This window comes from Lacerta agilis, chromosome 16, assembly GCF_009819535.1.
Source record: "Lacerta agilis isolate rLacAgi1 chromosome 16, rLacAgi1.pri, whole genome shotgun sequence".
Taxonomy (NCBI): domain Eukaryota; kingdom Metazoa; phylum Chordata; class Lepidosauria; order Squamata; family Lacertidae; genus Lacerta; species Lacerta agilis.
The window spans coordinates 26,055,521-26,072,984 of record NC_046327.1 but is presented as its reverse complement, the minus strand read 5'-3'; the positions used below and the strand labels follow the sequence as shown (position 1 = coordinate 26,072,984).

At 45.0% G+C, this 17,464-nt stretch overlaps 1 protein-coding gene across 1 annotated transcript in view; it reads right to left on the bottom strand.

The window, feature by feature from the left end:
* The window catches only part of TBX15 (T-box transcription factor 15), a 98,642-nt gene that overhangs the window by 24,693 nt on the left and 56,485 nt on the right, over positions 1 to 17,464 (bottom strand). Inside the window, 4 exon segments of the mRNA XM_033173460.1 lie at positions 1,415 to 1,479; positions 4,514 to 4,681; positions 6,052 to 6,223; positions 7,584 to 7,685. Of these exon segments, the coding sequence (XP_033029351.1) occupies positions 1,415 to 1,479; positions 4,514 to 4,681; positions 6,052 to 6,223; positions 7,584 to 7,685 (507 nt within the window).

Sequence of the window (17,464 nt, the reverse complement as noted above, 5' to 3'; positions counted from 1 at the left end):
ATGCTCATGGACCACTCTCATCACTCACAGTCACCTTCAGACCTGCTGGATGCAGTTAATTTATTTACACAAACTTCCTTGGCCCTTCCCAATTTTTCCCAAACAAGGTTATTGAATCTATCAGTCCTCCTGAGATCCATGCTTCATCAGGGAAGGGACAGATCCCTCCAGCCCATCCTAGAAATTATTTTCAGAAATGACTAATTTCCCAGATGCACGGGAAGGTCATCCAAACTCCAGACTGAGTTCTGATTGGACTCATAGGCCTATCAGTGATGATATCATCATCGTACACCAGAACCAACTGATGAGGCCTTCCTTGGCCTTCAGACTATGACTTTCCTTGCCGCCACCTCTCATATTGTGTTACGCTACTTGCTTGAAGGCGGCAAGGAGAGCTGTATCCATGGCAATGTGGGTTTCACTGTGTACCAAGTCCTGGAGGCTTCTTATGGGCCTGGAGCCTAGAGGGTCTGGTCCAGAATGGATCCCTGGGAGAGAGGATGCCTAAAATTCCAGAGTTGGACCTCCCCCCACAACACACACACACACACCCTTCAAGCTTTCCCACCATCTGCAATGTTCACTGGATCAGAAATCCAAAAGAACTACCAAACCACCCAGACTTGCCCAAATAAGAGAGGAAACCCAGCACCCTCCAGATGTTTGGGCCTGCAGTTCACATCAGTCCTAGTCAGCAGGGCCTATGTGAGTTGTAGTCTGAAGTTAGGGAAGGACATCCTCTGGTCTTGATAGCAGAAGACCACACACATTTATGAGCCTGAAAAGCCTACAAGATTCTAAGCAGCGGGGCTGCAGTCATTGTGCTCTCACTAGTGGGATGGATGGCATAGCATGGTGAAGAGGAAAGCAAGCACTGGGCTAGGAAATCAGTGCCTGTTTCAAAAAGCGTTGTGAAGAGCTAGAACTATCAAGCTTGGGGCAACCTGATCAGAATTACCCTCTGAGACCAGGGCAATTAAAGCAGCACGACAGCCTATATCTGTTCTGTACACCGCCCTCCCAAAAGCATATAACTTGATCCAGCGATTCATGCACATAGCATTGGCTATGAACAAGGATCTGAGAGGGGAATGAGCCAGCAGATTTATTTATTTTAAAACATTTGCATATTGCTTGATTGTAAAAAAGCAGAGCAAAGCAGATGGTGAGTGTCATTAGATTTGATATCAGTCACGTCTTGGGGAGGGGCGAATGCGACTGGTACAAATAAAACTGACCACAGCAATGTTTGAAGATGCAAGTGAATCCATCTGCTGCCCCAGATGCTGATTCCAGGGTCTTTTAACTACACAAGGCACCACATTGTGCCTGGGGGACATGCTCCAGCACCCTTGCCAGAGAAGGATGATACAACAAAGGAAATCAGGGGTGGTTAAAGGGACTCTCTTACCTGTTTCTTCCAGAATCCCTGAACCCTTTTGCAAATGGATTCCGGTCAATTTTTAATCTTGTAATCTGTAACAGAATGTAAATTAATTTAGATTCTATGGAGAATATTTCATTCCTTAACACTTTGCATAACTTTGATCGTTCCACAATTACTCTTCTTTTCATTGGTCCTTGATGCCATTTCACACTGTCCCCCAGATAAACAGTTTGCAGTCGAGTTAGGAGCACGCACAATGAATTATTGCTTCCATAAATGGTAAATTAACAGTTCTATGTCACTGTAAATTCTGGGTTGCATTCAATTGCATTTTACTCAGAATTAAATTACACACATACCTTGTATTGTATATTGTGTGTGGTGTGTGTGTGTGTATTTGTTTATTCAACTTGTAAATCAGCTATCCCTGATCAATACCCCTTGCTCTTCCTAAAATCCCATCTCGCTTATTCTATGAGACCTTTAGGCATCCCTGCCACCTTCATCTACAGCAGTGTTCCCCAAACTTGGGTCATAGAATCATAGAGTTGGAAGAGACCACAAGGGCCATCCAGTCCAACCCCCTGCCAAGCGGGAAACACCATCAAAGCATTCCTGACAGATGGCTGTCAAGCCTCTGCTTAAAGACCTCCAAAGAAGGAGACTCCACCACACTCCTTGGCAGCAAATTCCACTGTCGAACAGCTCTTACTGTCAGGAAGTTCTTCCTAATGTTTAGGTGGAATCTTCTTTCTTGTAGTTTGAATCCATTGCCCCGTGTCCTCTTCTCTGGAGCAGCAGAAAACAACCTTTCTCCCTCCTCTATATGACATCCTTTTATATATATTTGAACATGGCTATCATATCACCCCTTAACCTTCTCTTCTCCAGGCTAAACATACCCAGCTCCCTAAGCCGTTCCTCATAAGGCATTGTTTCCAGGCCTTTGACCATTTTGGTTGCCCTCCTCTGGACACGTTCCAGCTTGTCAGTATCCTTCTTGAACTGTGGTGCCCAGAACTGGACACAGTATTCGAGGTGAGGTCTGACCAGAGCGGAATACAGTGGTACTATTACTTCCCTTGATCTAGATGTTATACTCTTATTGATGCAGCCCAGAATTGCATGCAGCCCAGCTGTTTTTGGACTACAACTCCCATCATCCCTAGCTAGCAGGACCAGTGGTCAGTGATGATGGGAAATGTAGTCCAAAAACAGCTGGAGACCCAAGTTTGGGAAACACTGATCTATAGCTAAAATGAAGACTGCATTTGCTCACACCTAACCATATTTATCCTTCCCTCCGCTCCTTTTATCATTTCCTCCTTGTGTTGAAATGCTGTGTCGGCTTTTAGGAGGTACAGTTATGTTGCTATAAAAACAGCAAATCTCAGGAAAGCATTCTATCTTCAAAGCTGCAATTGGTGTTTCTAGATTTCCATCTCTCTCGTATCTTTGTATATATATTTTCAACTACAGTGAGCTCTAGCATCAAGAAAGCAGCAAAGTACACTCAGTCCCTTCGCATGTCAGCTGTTTCTGGGAGAATGGCAAAGTTCACCGACGCCAATTCCTACTTTAGCCTGTCCTGTTCAGGAATTTGCTGAACAATGCCTGATGGTGTTAAAACTGGAACCAGCATACATTACTTTGTAGGATCTACAGTACAGGGCAAAGAGTTTTGATCTTGTCAGGGGACCAAGTAAAGAAAACAGATTCTGCTTTCATATGCTTTAAACTACATACTATGTAATGACACTGTGCATCTTACATTGCAGCTGGCTGACCTCACAAGAGAGAGATTTCGTGAAGGATTTGGGAAAAGAAAACAGATACCCATTATGAGAAAAGCCTGCTCTCAACCCTTGAACACTTCCCCGTGTTTTTCCTGAGTTCCTAACGCGAACAATTTTTTAAATAGCTGTGTAAGTAGCTTAAAGTCATAAAGTTGCAGAAAGGGTTTCTTTGTCTTCTGCAAAATTCAGCATGTATTTATGATTTTAAGATTTGAAATATGCATATGTAGTCGAAACGCTGTTGGGCTATCTTGACATTAATATTAGGTTGGTTCCTACTGGAATTCTTCCAAAGACTTAATATTTCCATATCGACAGCCTGTAAACTCAACTGTCCATGTTGCAAATCTCCTTCTGTTCCTGATTTATGACAAATTCTGTTCCTCTGTGGAATTTGTGTGTGGGTTTTTCCCCCCCACAAGTCGGGTTACACCACCTGTCTTTTTCTTTCAAAGCTAACTTATGCTGTCATTTTCGCTTGCTCTGCTGACTTATTGCTGAGACCTCCGCTCTGCTCATGCAATGTAACAGTACTTGGCTTGTTGCGACATTTTTGCTGATAGATTTGTTTATACAGTGGTACCTCGGGTTGCGGACACGATCCGTTCCGGGGTCCCGTTCGTACCCCGAAAAGTCCGCAACCTGAGCGGCGATAGCGCACATGCGCGGAAGCGTGATATTGCGCTTCTGCGCATGCGCGACCTGCGCAGAATGCTTACTGTATATACTTGAGTATAAGCCTAGTTTTTCAGCACATTTTTTTGCTGAAAAAGCTGCCCTCGGCTTATACTTGAGTGAGGCGGGCGGTGGGGGTGGCGAGAAAGAAGCCCTTTCTCTCCACTCGTGCCGCCACCCGCTCTCCCCAGTCAACCATTCCTTAAGAAGCGTACAAGAACGGCAGTACTTTACTCTCCCCAGGCAGCTTGTTCCATTCCTGAACTGCTTGCATAAATGCAAACTTGGCAAAGGAGGAACAGGAAGGAGCAGCCCAAAGGGCTGCTTTCGGGCTGCTCGTTCCTCCTCCTCCTCCACAGCGGCAAAGGTGAACCGGCTTATACTTGAGTCAATAAGCTTTCCCAGGTTTTTGTAGGAAAATTAGGTGCCTCAGTTTATATTCGGGTCGGCTTATACTCAAGTATATACGGTATGTGCATGTGCAGACCGCGCAGAGCGTTCGCAACCCGCAGCGAACGCAACATGAGGTACAACTGTAAATGTATTAATTAACGGGCCATAGTTTGGCACAGAGAGCATAGCTTCCATTTAAGAGCAGATCGAATCCTGGCAGCAGTTAACAGATGGGCTGCTAGAGGATCTTTTTCATTACCTGCTGGTTTTGATAAGCAGTGACGGTGGTAAAGACAGTCTCTGGGAAGTTGAAGGTTTTCACCCCATCACCTGTGGGGACTGGCTTCGTGGGAGACAAGTCACTGCTGAAGTCTTTGCGGATAACATGGACTCGGGGCTGATACTTGTGCATTGAGTGCAGGATTATCTTTGGGGAAACAGAGGAAAGGCAAGGGAGATTTACTTGAAATGCACTATTCTAAAAATTTCAGAGCTAATATTTGGGGATGGGTACTGAACAAACGACTCCCAAACTATTAGCCTGATAAGGATAGAATTATACTATTGTAATAATAATAATGATAATAATAATAATAATACCCCACCCATCTGGCTGGGTTGCCCCAACCAACCACCCTGGGCAGCTTCCAACACATATAAAAAACATAGTAAAATATCAAACATTAAAAACTTCCCGATACAGGACTGCCACCTTCAGATATCTTCTAAACATCAAATAGTTGTTTATTTCCTTGACATCAGATGGGAGGGCGTTCCACAGGGCAGGCACCACTACCGAGAAGGCCCTCTGCCTTCTTACAGTGAGAGAACCTCCAGAAGGCCCTCAGAGGTGGACCTCAGGGTCCGGGCTGAGCAATGGGGGTGGATACGCTTTAAAGGTCAGCACCAACACTTGGAATTGTGCTCAGAAACATACTGAGACGCTGTGTAGATCTTTTAGATGTTTTATGTTCCCTGCAGCCACACCCAGTCCCCAGTGGAGCTAGTCCCTCAACCTTCTTACCGTTGGTTGCCAGTTGTCCAGGGTGGGACAGCATGCACACACTGGGCAGGGGAACACCAGCCCAACCCTGACTGCCGGAATGACCCCACCCCCACCAGAGCAAAGTGGGGCTTCACTGAGCCGCCTTCCCACCCATGCAGGGGGGGAGTCCAGCCGGCCGACATGACCCTTGGTGGCTGGAAAGGAGCACTGGGCCAAGCCTGCATAGGGGCACCCCCCACACACACACACTGTGCCCCCGTCTTCCTATGGCCCTGCAGGAAGAGCAGAAGCTGCATCTTGGAGGCAGTGGCAGAGCAAGCCGATCGGGCGCCTGGGGCGGCACGTGTACCCTGTGCCCAGGGGCAGGGCCAGCCGCCCACGGGGCGAGCCGAGCCGGGGCAGGGCAGGACACTCTGCGGGGCTTCTGAAGAGTCTGCCTGCCTCCTCCCACTCAGCTGCCCTACAGCTGAGGGGGAGGCAGCGGGCAGACCGTTTGGGGCAGCGTAGAGCCTGCGGGCGCCCAAGTCACCGCGTCACTCCCAGGAGAGACACATGGCTCGGGCACACTGCAGGCCCCGCGGTGAGTGGCGCCTGGCATTTTGTCGCGCCCCCCTCAGTGGTGACCCCTGGATCGGACGGCCCCAACCGACCCCCTCTTCCTCTGCCCCTGCTTGGAGGAAGGGCTTTGAGCTAAGGAATACATCACTGTAGTGGGTAGTGCCCAGATCTGAAAGGGGCAGGGCTGAAGCAAAAGGCTGGTGACAAAGAGAATGTGCTTCTTCATAACTTACATGGCCTTGGTCGTCTAGCTCATTGTTGGTCAGTTTGAGTTTATCAAAACTGACAACCTGCCGCATCCAGGTGTCCCCAGATGCCAGCGAGTCGGGGTGAATATAAACCCTTGGAGGCACAGGGGAGTCCGCGTTGCCCGCTACCATCCACTTGGAGCTGTGATACACATACCTGCGAGAGACAAGGATGCGAGAAAGGAGGCTTTATTATTTAAAGTGCAGGCACAGACAACACCTGTAGTCCCACCCCTTAAGAGCTTTCCTTCTGCACTCACCCAACAGCGTTCAGGCTCAGATTATATGCACAGGAAGGAAACCGTGTGCTTCAGCTTTAATGGAAACCAGATGATACCTGGAACCAGTTCCTCACTTTTGCATCTCTATTAATCCTCTTTTCCAATTACTGTCCCTAGAAAACTTTGCACATGGGACAGACTAATTGGTTAACCCTACTAATCCACAGATGAAAGCCTTTAGAGATATAATAGGAATATTTCATTACTTGCAGATGACTCTTCTAACACACACTGCACCTGCAAATGCCATTTGCTTCTCAGTTTACACGGCGGGGGTCCTGTGATTTCATCTCTGAAAATCCTTAGTTCAGACTCCATTTCGGTGTGCTGCGACACTGGCCACGAACATTTTAGTGTCCACCCTGTTATCTTGATCGTAATCTGCTTCAACGGTTTTTAATATAGTATATTTAAATTGTTCTAACCCGCCTTTAGATCTCGTGGTGAGTAAAAGGGTGAGTAAAAATACATATATATAACTGATGAAGATGATAGCAAGCTGAAAGTTTTCTATTCAGTGAAAGTTACTAACATCAGAATCCGCACCCAAAATCCGCTGGGATGAGAGAGTTTGGATTTGGCAGGTCTTGGGGTTTCCCAGCTGAGCCAGAGCTCAGCCAAGCTTACACCAGAGTGAGACCCTCACCCCAGCTAGAGCATGCTAAATAGGCAATTGGGCAACTATAGAGGTAGGGGGTACACATACCCGTTCTCTCAATTATAATAGTCCTGAAAGTCAGTTAAGACAATCTAAGGTCTGCCAGTTCCCTATACCGTAGTTAGAATTGTGTGTTTCAGGTCTACATTAGTGGACCTAATGCTCCCATGGGCCCAAATTCATATGGCTGTAAATCTGTATAGCCATCTATCATCATCATCATCATCATCAGTGCTTTTTTCTGGGGGGACGCAGGGGTACGCATACCCCTAAACATTTTGTGAATCTAAGTTTGGCCTCATTGAGGAGCAGTATTTCAATATGAGTAGGAAAATGAGAGTAAGCCTAAACATTTTTTAAGAAAAAAAAAGCACTGATGATTAGAGGGGGAGGCTATTTTTTTTTAACCAGCTGTGTTATGGCACACTCCAATCCACATCCAAGTGTCTCTCTTCTCTTTTAAAAAGCAATTCTGGCCCTTTTGGGTCAGACGCTGAGCTTTCTCTCTTGCTCTCTCAGGCTCTCTGTTTCTCAATGGAGCACTTAGTTAACAGTTCCCATTCTTTAGCAGCTCTTACCTGTACCTCTTGTTATCCACAGGCACAATGTCCATGGCGATGTAATACTGTTGATGGGGGTCCAGTCCAGTAATCTTCACTCTCATTGCAGGAAACATTCTCCTAGAAATGGTCGAAAAGGAAGGAGGAGAGTGGTCAATGCAGTCATCCTGATGAGCCTAAGAGAGCTGCTCTGTCGAGACAGAAATGTGCCGGGGCTTACAGATTGCGTGGCGATGTCCCTCCCCTCCCCGAGGAATTAATGACACAGACACGTTATGCAAATTTTAATGGGCGTAAAGGCCACAACTTTATTGGTTACGGATGTTGAGCAGTATTGGCTTAGGCATCGGACCCTATCAGCTATATCTGACCCCAACCCGTGTGTTGGAAGTCAGTGAAGGGTTAACCACCAGTAAGAAGAAGAAGAAGAAGAAGAAGAAGAAGAAGAAGAAGAAGAAGAAGAAGAGGAGGAGGAGTTTGGATTTGATATCTCGCTTTATCACTACCCTAAGGAGTCTCAAAGCGGCTCACATTCTCCTTTCCCTTCCTCCCCCCACAACAAACACTCTGTGAGGTGAGTGGGGCTGAGAGACTTCAGAGAAGTGTGACTCACTAGCCCAAGGTCACCCAGCAGCTGCATGTGGAGGAGTGGAGACGCGAACCCGGTTCCCCAGATTACGAGTCTGATGCTCTTAACCACTACACCACACTGGCTCTCAAGGAACCCCAGTGATGAACTTTGCCCGGAATTCCCCCTGTGATCACCGTTAGGGGCGTGCCTTAGGCCCTCAGCTCCCCAAGCTTCGGACAGGGCCACGCCCCCGGAATCCTTTAAAAGAATACCCTTCAATTGAGGGGCAGTTGATGACGCTACCTCCCCTCCCCACTTCATATGGAAATTTTCCAATGCCTAACCGCCAAACCAAGAGCTGTGACGATAGCTACGAGGTAGGTGGAAAAACCCATTTGGCTAGTCCAATTGGGAAGAAGTCCTACCAGCCCCCCCCCCCCCCAGCCAACCAAGGCGACCAACCGAAGTCCATAGCAAGGTCGAAGCTAAATCTAAGGGCGGGTGGGCGGGTGAACCTAACCAGCTGGGGGAAGCGGGACAAAGAGGGCGAGCTTCCCACCCGTCGCTAGTTTATAGGGACTAAGACACACACACCCAGGCCGACCAGATTGGTCGGCCTGCGGGAGGCACGGGAATAATCTACCAATCGCGCAGGGGCTGGGCTCAGCCCCTATGCGCGTGATTGGGTCATGACGCCCGCAAATCCACCTCCTGCTGATGCGGAAGTGGCCTTATGGCTGGGCTTGGTGACAGAGTATTAGTTTCTACCAGAAAACTGTGAAGTTCATTCCCCACTAGAAAGTGCCTCTTAATTCACACACCTGCCCCAGGTGCCTTGTCTTTTTGTGTGCCCATACTTTGTTGCTGTGAGTTCTGCCTACGGAAAGTGGCAGGAAATCCTCAGAACTGAGACTCTTGACAGCGTTCGGTAAGAAGAGCGCTCTATTTAAGCATCACACTTAAGGGGGAGGTCCTTAGCTCAGTGATAGAGCACATGTCAGGGTGGAGGGGGAGGGAATCCATTTAAAGCTGAATCTATTAAATTCCAAAATAGCATGAGACTCTTAATCTCAGGGCTGTGGGTTCAAGTCCCACATTGGGCAAAAGATTCCTGCATTGCAGGGGGTTTCACTAGATGACCCTTGTGCTACCTTCCAACTCTACGATGCTATGAATTCTATGATTCTATAAGACCAAAAACACAGCCACCCTGCGAAAATTCAGATTTATGCAAATTTTGTGATGAAGTTCCCCAACCAATCATAGAATTGTAGAGTTGAAAGGGACCCAAAGGATCATCTAGTCAAATCCCCTGCAAGGCAGTAATCTCAACTAAAGCACCCATCACAGAAATGTATTTGCTAGGGGCTAAGTGTGCAGAAAAATTAGTACAGTAGTAACTCCGGTTACGTAACCCTCCGGTTACGTAAACTTCAGGATGCGAAAGCGGCAAACCCGGAATTATTTTACCAGGTTTTGTCATGCGCACATGCGCAGAAGCGGTCCTCAGGTTGCGGAAACCTCAGGATCCGACTGGACCTCCGGAACAGATCCCATCCGCAACCGGTGGTACCACTGTATACTAGTGAAAATAGTGTACAAAATTACATCATATTAGTGGGAAATGCTTGCAAAAAGTGTACATCAGTCAAAACTGAAAACAAAAGTGTGTTTATTAGGAGAAATTTGCACTAAAATGCTGAAAAAAATTCATGAGGATTTTTTTTTTAAAATCACAAGTTCCTGCAGAAATGTGGAGAGCTGATTGGAAAAGCTGAGAACTTTTCTAAGCACATGCTTTGCATGCGAAAGATCCATTCCCTGGAAGTTCGAGACTCCAGGTAGGGATGGCAGTGTTCCCTGCCTGAAATCTTGAGGAGCTGCTGCCAGTAGGTACCAATTATACAAAGCTAGATGGACCAGTGGTCTGAATTGGTATAAAGTAACTACCTAAGCTTCTATGTTCTTTATCAACATGATAAAGCACTGCACTATTTTGGCAATATGATACCTATCTCCTCAGTAACTAAACGTAACTAACCTGAATTTGGAATGGCTAATTTCCTCCTGCAATGTTTTATGTCAAGTTGCACTTAAAAAAAAAAAAAAAAAAAGTTCTGCGACACAGAGCCTGAACCAGGTCTTCCACGGTGGATATAAATTTGTAGAAACACTGCCCAACACATTCCGTTTGCCGCACAGAGCCTTTCTTAGCTACATGTTTAGAAATCCACTGCATACTAAATAATAACCATCCCCACATGGTATCGATATAACTCAGACAAGACTAGTCAAGCTTCAGTCAAAAGGCAGGAAATTACCTTCATACAGAGCACAACAGACATCAAGAAAGTGAACCACAGGCTTCAGGTCATAACACACATGATACGCTTGTATGATGATGTAATTGCACATGAACCTCTTAGAAAAAACATCTACCCATTTTAGAGATGGGGGTACATATCACTCAAGCCTGAAATGACAATTCACATGGTTTTATATAGCCTTATCTATCATGCACAGACAGGCATCATACAACCAGCGATAAAACTCATACTCTCTCCTAATAAACGCTGGGGACATACAAGGGACGCCTTGTGCACCGACCACTTTTAAGAATGTCAAAGGCATTTGGCTGACACTGTTTAATTAGAATTTGGAGAAATTTTATTGTTCTACAATTATTATTATTATTATTATTTATACCCTGCCCATCTGGCTGGGTTTCCCCAGCCACTCTGGGCGGCTCCCAATAGAATATTAAAAACACGATACAGTGGTGCCCCGCTAGATGAATGCCTCGCTAGATGAAAAACTCGCTAGACGAAGGCATTCATCTAGCGGGAGGCTGCCCCGCTAGACGAAAAAGTCTATGGGGCTGCCTCGCAAGACGATTTTTTTCGTCTTTTTTTTCGTCTAGCGAAAGCGCGGCTGTCATTGCTGCTTCGCTAGACGAAAAACACGCTGGACGAAAAAAATTCGTAGAATGAATTATTTTCGTCTAGCGGGGCACCACTGTAAAAACATCAAACATCAAAAACTTCCCTAAACAGGGCTGCCTTCAGATGTCTTCTAAAAGTCAGTTGTTTATTTCCTTGACATTTGGTGGGAGGGCGTTCCACAGGACGAGCGCCACTAACGAGAAGGCCCTCTGCCTGGTTCCCTATAACCTCACTTCTTGCAGTGAGGGAACTGTCAGAAGGTCCTCAGAGCTGGACATCAGTGTCCGGCTGAATGATGGGGGTGGAGACACTGTTTCAGGTATGCAGGGCCAAAGCCATTTAGGGCTTTAAATGTCAGCACCAACACTTTGAACTATGCTTGGAAACGTAAAAAGCATAATGAAACATCAAACATTAAAAGCTTCCCGACACGGGGCTACCTACAGATGTCTTCTAAAAGTTGTGTAGTTTTTTTATCTCCTTGACATCCAATGGGAGGGTGATCCACAGGGAGTGAATGACTGTTGGGACTCGTAAGGTTACCAGATTTTTTTCAATGAATCCGGGGACACTTTTAAACTTCAATGGATTTTGTATGGGGACTGATTTGTAAATCCGAGGGCTGTCCCCGGGAAATGGGGATGTCTGGTAACCTTAGACATACCCCCACATTTCTCCTAATTCATTGTCCAAATGAATCCATCCTAATTAACCCTCAGTCTGGAGAGCCAGTGTGGTGTAGTGGTTAAGAGCGGTAGACTCGTAATCTGGGGAACCGGATTCGTGTCTCCACTCCTCCACATGCAGCTGCTGGGTGACCTTGGGCTAGTCACATTTCTTTGAAGTCTCTCAGCCCCACTCACCTCACAGAGTGTTTGTTGTGGGGGAGGAAGGGAAAGGAGAATGTTAGCCGCTTTGAGACTCCTTCGGGTAGTGATAAAGCGGGATATCAAATCCAAACTCTTCTTCTTCTTCTTCAGTCCACTCATTTCCTCTGTGCAAAAAAGTCACCCCACATCTCTTTCTCTCCCCAGTATCATGCCATATACTCACTCACTCACACACAAACACACAGTTTCTCCTCAGTTCTTCACCCAAACATACATGTTATAATAAATATGAGAACATCTGTGTCTTAACATCAGGTGTGTCCAACCCCCCCCAATAATTACCCCTGTTCATCAATCACCACATCATTCCCTCCCCATAAATTAAATTAAATTGAGGCTGCAATCCTTCCTTCCCCACCCACCCAGCACCAATAAAAAGTGTTTAATTTCTCTGAAAATCAATCTGCACATCATTTAAAGAGGAAGAGAAAAGGCAGGATTGTAAAGGTGACAGAGGGAGAAGTCTGCTAAAACGTGGAAAACCACTGCTCTGCAATCAGTCGAGGGACACAAAAGGACTCTCGGCATAGAAAACTCCTCAAGCAAACATGCCAATAAACTCTTGCCTCCATTCACTCGCTCATTCCAAGTTTTTACAGAATCTCCAGGATGAAACGGGGAAGAAAAGAAGCAATGTGGGTGCTCAGGTCACACCTGTGACTAGAAATGTTGCATTAGGGCATGTTGAATTTTTCAAAATCAAAAAATGAGGGGTGCTAAAATGTTGTAAGAGACTTGGAAATTCAAAAGTATTTTGGTTAAATTAAAATTGTTTAGTTTTGCTTGATAAGGAAAATGTGTGTGAAATTGCATAGAAATCCTTTTAAACGGTTGCCAAGTACTTGCAATTATATTATAGATTAATATTATTTTTATTTATTAATATTATTTAGAATTGGCCTGACCTTTTCAGAAGGCAAAATTAAAATTCTTTGGTTTTCCGAAAGCAGTTTGTGTGCTTCTTCCTCATATTTAGGCTTACTAAGTTAAATACAAAAATGACAGCAGATTTGAATCCCGCACACCTAACAATGTATTCTCAAGACCCCCTCACTGAAGAAATTTGCAAAAAAGAAGTTTCACTCCCTAAAATGACACACCCTAATGTCATAATACCAGGGACAACTAACGGGGTGTTCTCTAGGTGTTGCAAATACAACTTGCCCCCAACCATTGATGAGGACAACTGCCACCCCTTATGTATAACCCAGCCTCCTCATCTCTCCTCTGCCCCCCAGATCTCATCCTCTTTCCTTTGGTTAGGACAGGGGTCAGCAACATTTTCCAGCCGTGGGCCGGTCCACTGTCCCTCAAACCATGTGGTGAGCCAGACTATATATATATATTTGGGGTGTGTGTGAACGAATTCCTATGCCCCACAAATAACCTAGAGATGCATTTTAAATAAAAGCACACATTCTACTCATGTAAAAACACGCTGATTCCTGGACCGTCCATGGGCTGAATTGAGAAGGCGATTGTGCCGCATCCAGCCCCCGGGCCTTAGGTTGCCTACCCCTTGGTTAGGAGAGCAGATGACACATGCTGTACAGCATTCTTTTTTCAATGAAGGACTGATGCACCCAGTCTAATTCACACATCTAATTTTCTTCAGTGTGTGCTGCCATCCCACTGATGGCCACCTGACACCAATTTCTATTTATAATGGACTTCCGGCGGCGACGACATCGCGGAGCGGTCGTGGGTTGCCTCGGCTGCGAGGCGACCCAGTCCGTCCCGGTGGTTGGAGCCCCGCTACCGCAAAGCGGGGCTCCGATGGGGTGCGGGAAGAGCGTCCCGCACCCTGGGCTCCCCGGCTATGCCCACTATGGCTCCGAACCCTTCCCTCGCTCCCCCTGTAAAGGGGGAGTGGGGGTGAAGGGAAAACGGAGCCGGGCTTCAGGGGACATGCCCCAACCGGGACGCGAAGCGGCGGTTGCCCCCGCGATGAGCGTTAACGTTCTACCTGTCAAAGTTGGAGTTTAAGAATCCCGGTGTCGTGAGTATTGGATTGGATCTGTTTTTGTGCTTTGTTGACGACCTGGGGGACATTTGGAAAGGGAGCCTGCCTTTTTCCCCTCGGGAGATAGAAAATAACCAGCTTAAGAGACTGCTGTTACAGCGATGGCTACAAAGTATTTAAAATTTGACAAGTGAGACTTTTGGATTTCCCTTTGGGGATTAAACAGGAGGACAGTATCTCTTTTTAAAATTTTCGATTCTTGCGCCCTGGATTCAGGGAAAATGGCCGTGAAAGACTTGGACTGAATGGAAAGTTACTGGCAAGATGGAGAAGTCTGAGAACCGAAACTGCAATTTGACACCTATGCCCGCTTCTGCCATGCTCGGCTTTGTTTTTGACTTGGTTATGAACTGTGAAAGGACCCATGAAGAAAGGATTATTTTATTGAGACTGGAACTGCTCAACCGAAAATTGGAAATATTGAACTGTCATATGTCAAAAAAGCTATATCCCACAGAGGAGACTGTACAGGAAATGGCTGTATTGGAGGAGAGCCTTGGCACAGAACTGAAGGGGCTGATTGAACAACAGGATGAAAAGGTATGGCTACTCCGGAGTAATGGATCGTCTTTTGGGGGTGGCAGACCCAGGACGGAGAAAATTGTTATATCTAACTCCCAAGGTGAGAGCTTGGGAGCGAAGGTGAGAACTTTATGTTTATGTCTACAAATAAAAGAAGAATGTGATGATGAACCGGAGAGGCTGGGAGAAAAGGTGCGCACCCTGATGTTCTATGCAAGGACTATTTTGGATTTAGTCTGGATCTGTGGTTATGTAAAGAAAAAGGATACTTCGAGGAGCAGCTCTGGAGTAAGACGACCAAAGAAAATGGACAGAAGGGGGATAGGGTGAACGATATTAAGGTATAAAGGCAAAGAATGTATTATGGTAACCTGAAACCGGTGTGTCAAGACTTTAAGCTTTTAGAGAAAGAAAAGAGGTATTTTAAATTTTTGTTATTAACAGCAGTTATAGTGAATGAAGATATTTGTTATGATGCATATTGAAAATAAGGGGATAAGAATTAGAATCTTGTGTGGAATTAATATGAAGTTATAACATGTTTTGATTTATGTTAAGTTAAGAATGGGAAAATATTGTTTATTACGAAACAGGATTTGTTAAAAAGAAGCTTTTGAATTTTAATTTTTAGATATTTGGATTTTTTAAGATTATGATGGTATAAGATGTTATTAAAGTAATATTTGGGATTGGAACCGAAGGTGAAAAGGCAGGGGAAGTCTGTACCAAGATTCGACCAAGAATTTTTTTTTTTTTACAGCATAAGAAGAAGAATTATTGGTATTTGTGTATTTGTTTACTTCTAGTTGGGGGTGGGTTAATGTGGGTGTTATATTTGTATGTTGTTTGTTGTAAAACCAATAAATTCTTATTTAAAAAAAAAATTTCTATTTATAATGACATTATTTTCCTAGTGCCACCCTGGTATTTTACCAAATGGAGACAGTAGCCCTGTTTTATGGACAAAGAATATTCGCTTCTGGGGTCATCGAAGAGATTATAACTCCTCCTCTGACCACACTGGAATCCTGCCAATTCAGTGTTGTTATATAATGGAAGCAAGAAATGATTTTCAGTGGTGGCCGCAATGCCTTCCGCTCAAACGTAATAAGAGGGGGAAATGCTTCCTATTTATATAGCATTTAGTGTGCTTTACACAGATTACCTCAGGAATCCTCACTGCACTATTTATATATCTCTGCTGTAAATTGGGAGAGGGGCTGAAAAGGAAAATGGCAGATTACTTGAGGTCACCTGGTGACTTTGTAGCTGAGGTGAGGTTTCAACTGCAGCCTTGATTCTTAGCCAGCACTCTCATGTTAGCTAGATGGAACCTCCATATTCAGAAGCATTCTACCATAAAATAACAGCTACTCAGGACAAAATCATGTATTGCCTTTACACCTTATTTATAGGCGTCCCCAAGGCCTCCTGGTGACTATAGTTGGAAACATTAATATTGGATTCAATGGACATTGGGCCCAAATTCAGCAAACCTCTTATGTTCTTACCAACATTTGGTCTACATGCTTCTATCTTGGGATATCTTGGGTCATATGAACACCCTCACAGCAATACATCAGAGCAACAAGGTAAATGACCACTCATAGAAGACAAACCAGTAATCTTCTTTCCCTCAGTGTGTTCACGATAGTTATTTCTAATACTGAACAAAAAGAATTAAAATGATGTGAATTCCCCCCCGCCAACCTCTCCGTCTCTTCCTTCACCACACAAAGGCAATAAACAAAATCAATAGGTAAAAGAAAATCAAAAGCAAAGAAAGGAACCCATACCAACTAAAACAATACCCCCAACCTCAATAAAACAATTAACAAACAGGCTAAAATCTAGTTACAGGTGTATCTGAAGAAGTGTGCATGCACACGAAAGCTCATACCAAGAACAAACTTAGTTGGTCTCTAAGGTGCTACTGGAAGGAATTTTTTTATTTTTTATTTTGTTTAGGCTAAAATCTGACACACAAGCAGCACAAAGGTGGTGCCAGAGCGTGCCAATACCCATATCCCTACCCCAACACCCCAACAAACTAATAATGTTGTTAACAACACAGACAACATTGCTTATAAACCTTATACCCCACACAAGTGTCACAAAGGCGCTTAACACCTTCTCACTGACCATTCCCCTGTCGCAAATGACAGGCAGGATGGCCTGTTCTTAAACAAGGCCCTCCATGCCAGCTGAGACCCAGGACCAACGGGTTGGAAGCCAGATGATCCAAATAACCCCAAGCAAACACCTATATAACTACATATAGGCTACTTTCTGTAATTCCCCCCCCATTTAACCCAAATCTCATTTTAACCCCCATCTTCCCCTACCCATCACACTTTATGCCAACACAACAAAATAGGTTGGATAGACAATATAAGGTGAGACAGGACACCCCTGACGGGTTGGTAGGGAATCATCCTATAAAGCAGACAAGCAGAATGGCTAGCTTAAAACCAATTACACTAAACATGAGGGGGTTAGGAAGCCCTATCAAAAGAAAATGCATCACCTCGTATGTAAACACCATGAAACCACACATTGCCTTCCTACAAGAAATACACAATTCACCTAAAGGAAGCAAACTCCGGAGCGAACCCAGCTTCAGTCAACAATGGTTTGCACCTGGCTCAGGAAAATCTTGTGGAGTAGCTATAATACTCAGTAGACACCTGAATTTCAAAGCCACAACAGTGCTAAAAGACAAAAGAAGCAGATTCTTTTTCACTAAAGGGATACTAGACGTAGCAAAACCAAGCTACGACCAGGAAAAGAACAAATATGGATAAGCAGTGCTGAGGTGAAATTTTAGATCTTATAGGACAGGAACCAAGACTGAGAAATCTCAAGGAATTAAGAAATCTGGTTACGGATTGGCTATAGGTACATCAGATTAATGAATTGTTTAAGATAGATAGGGGAAATGGTTTGGCAGG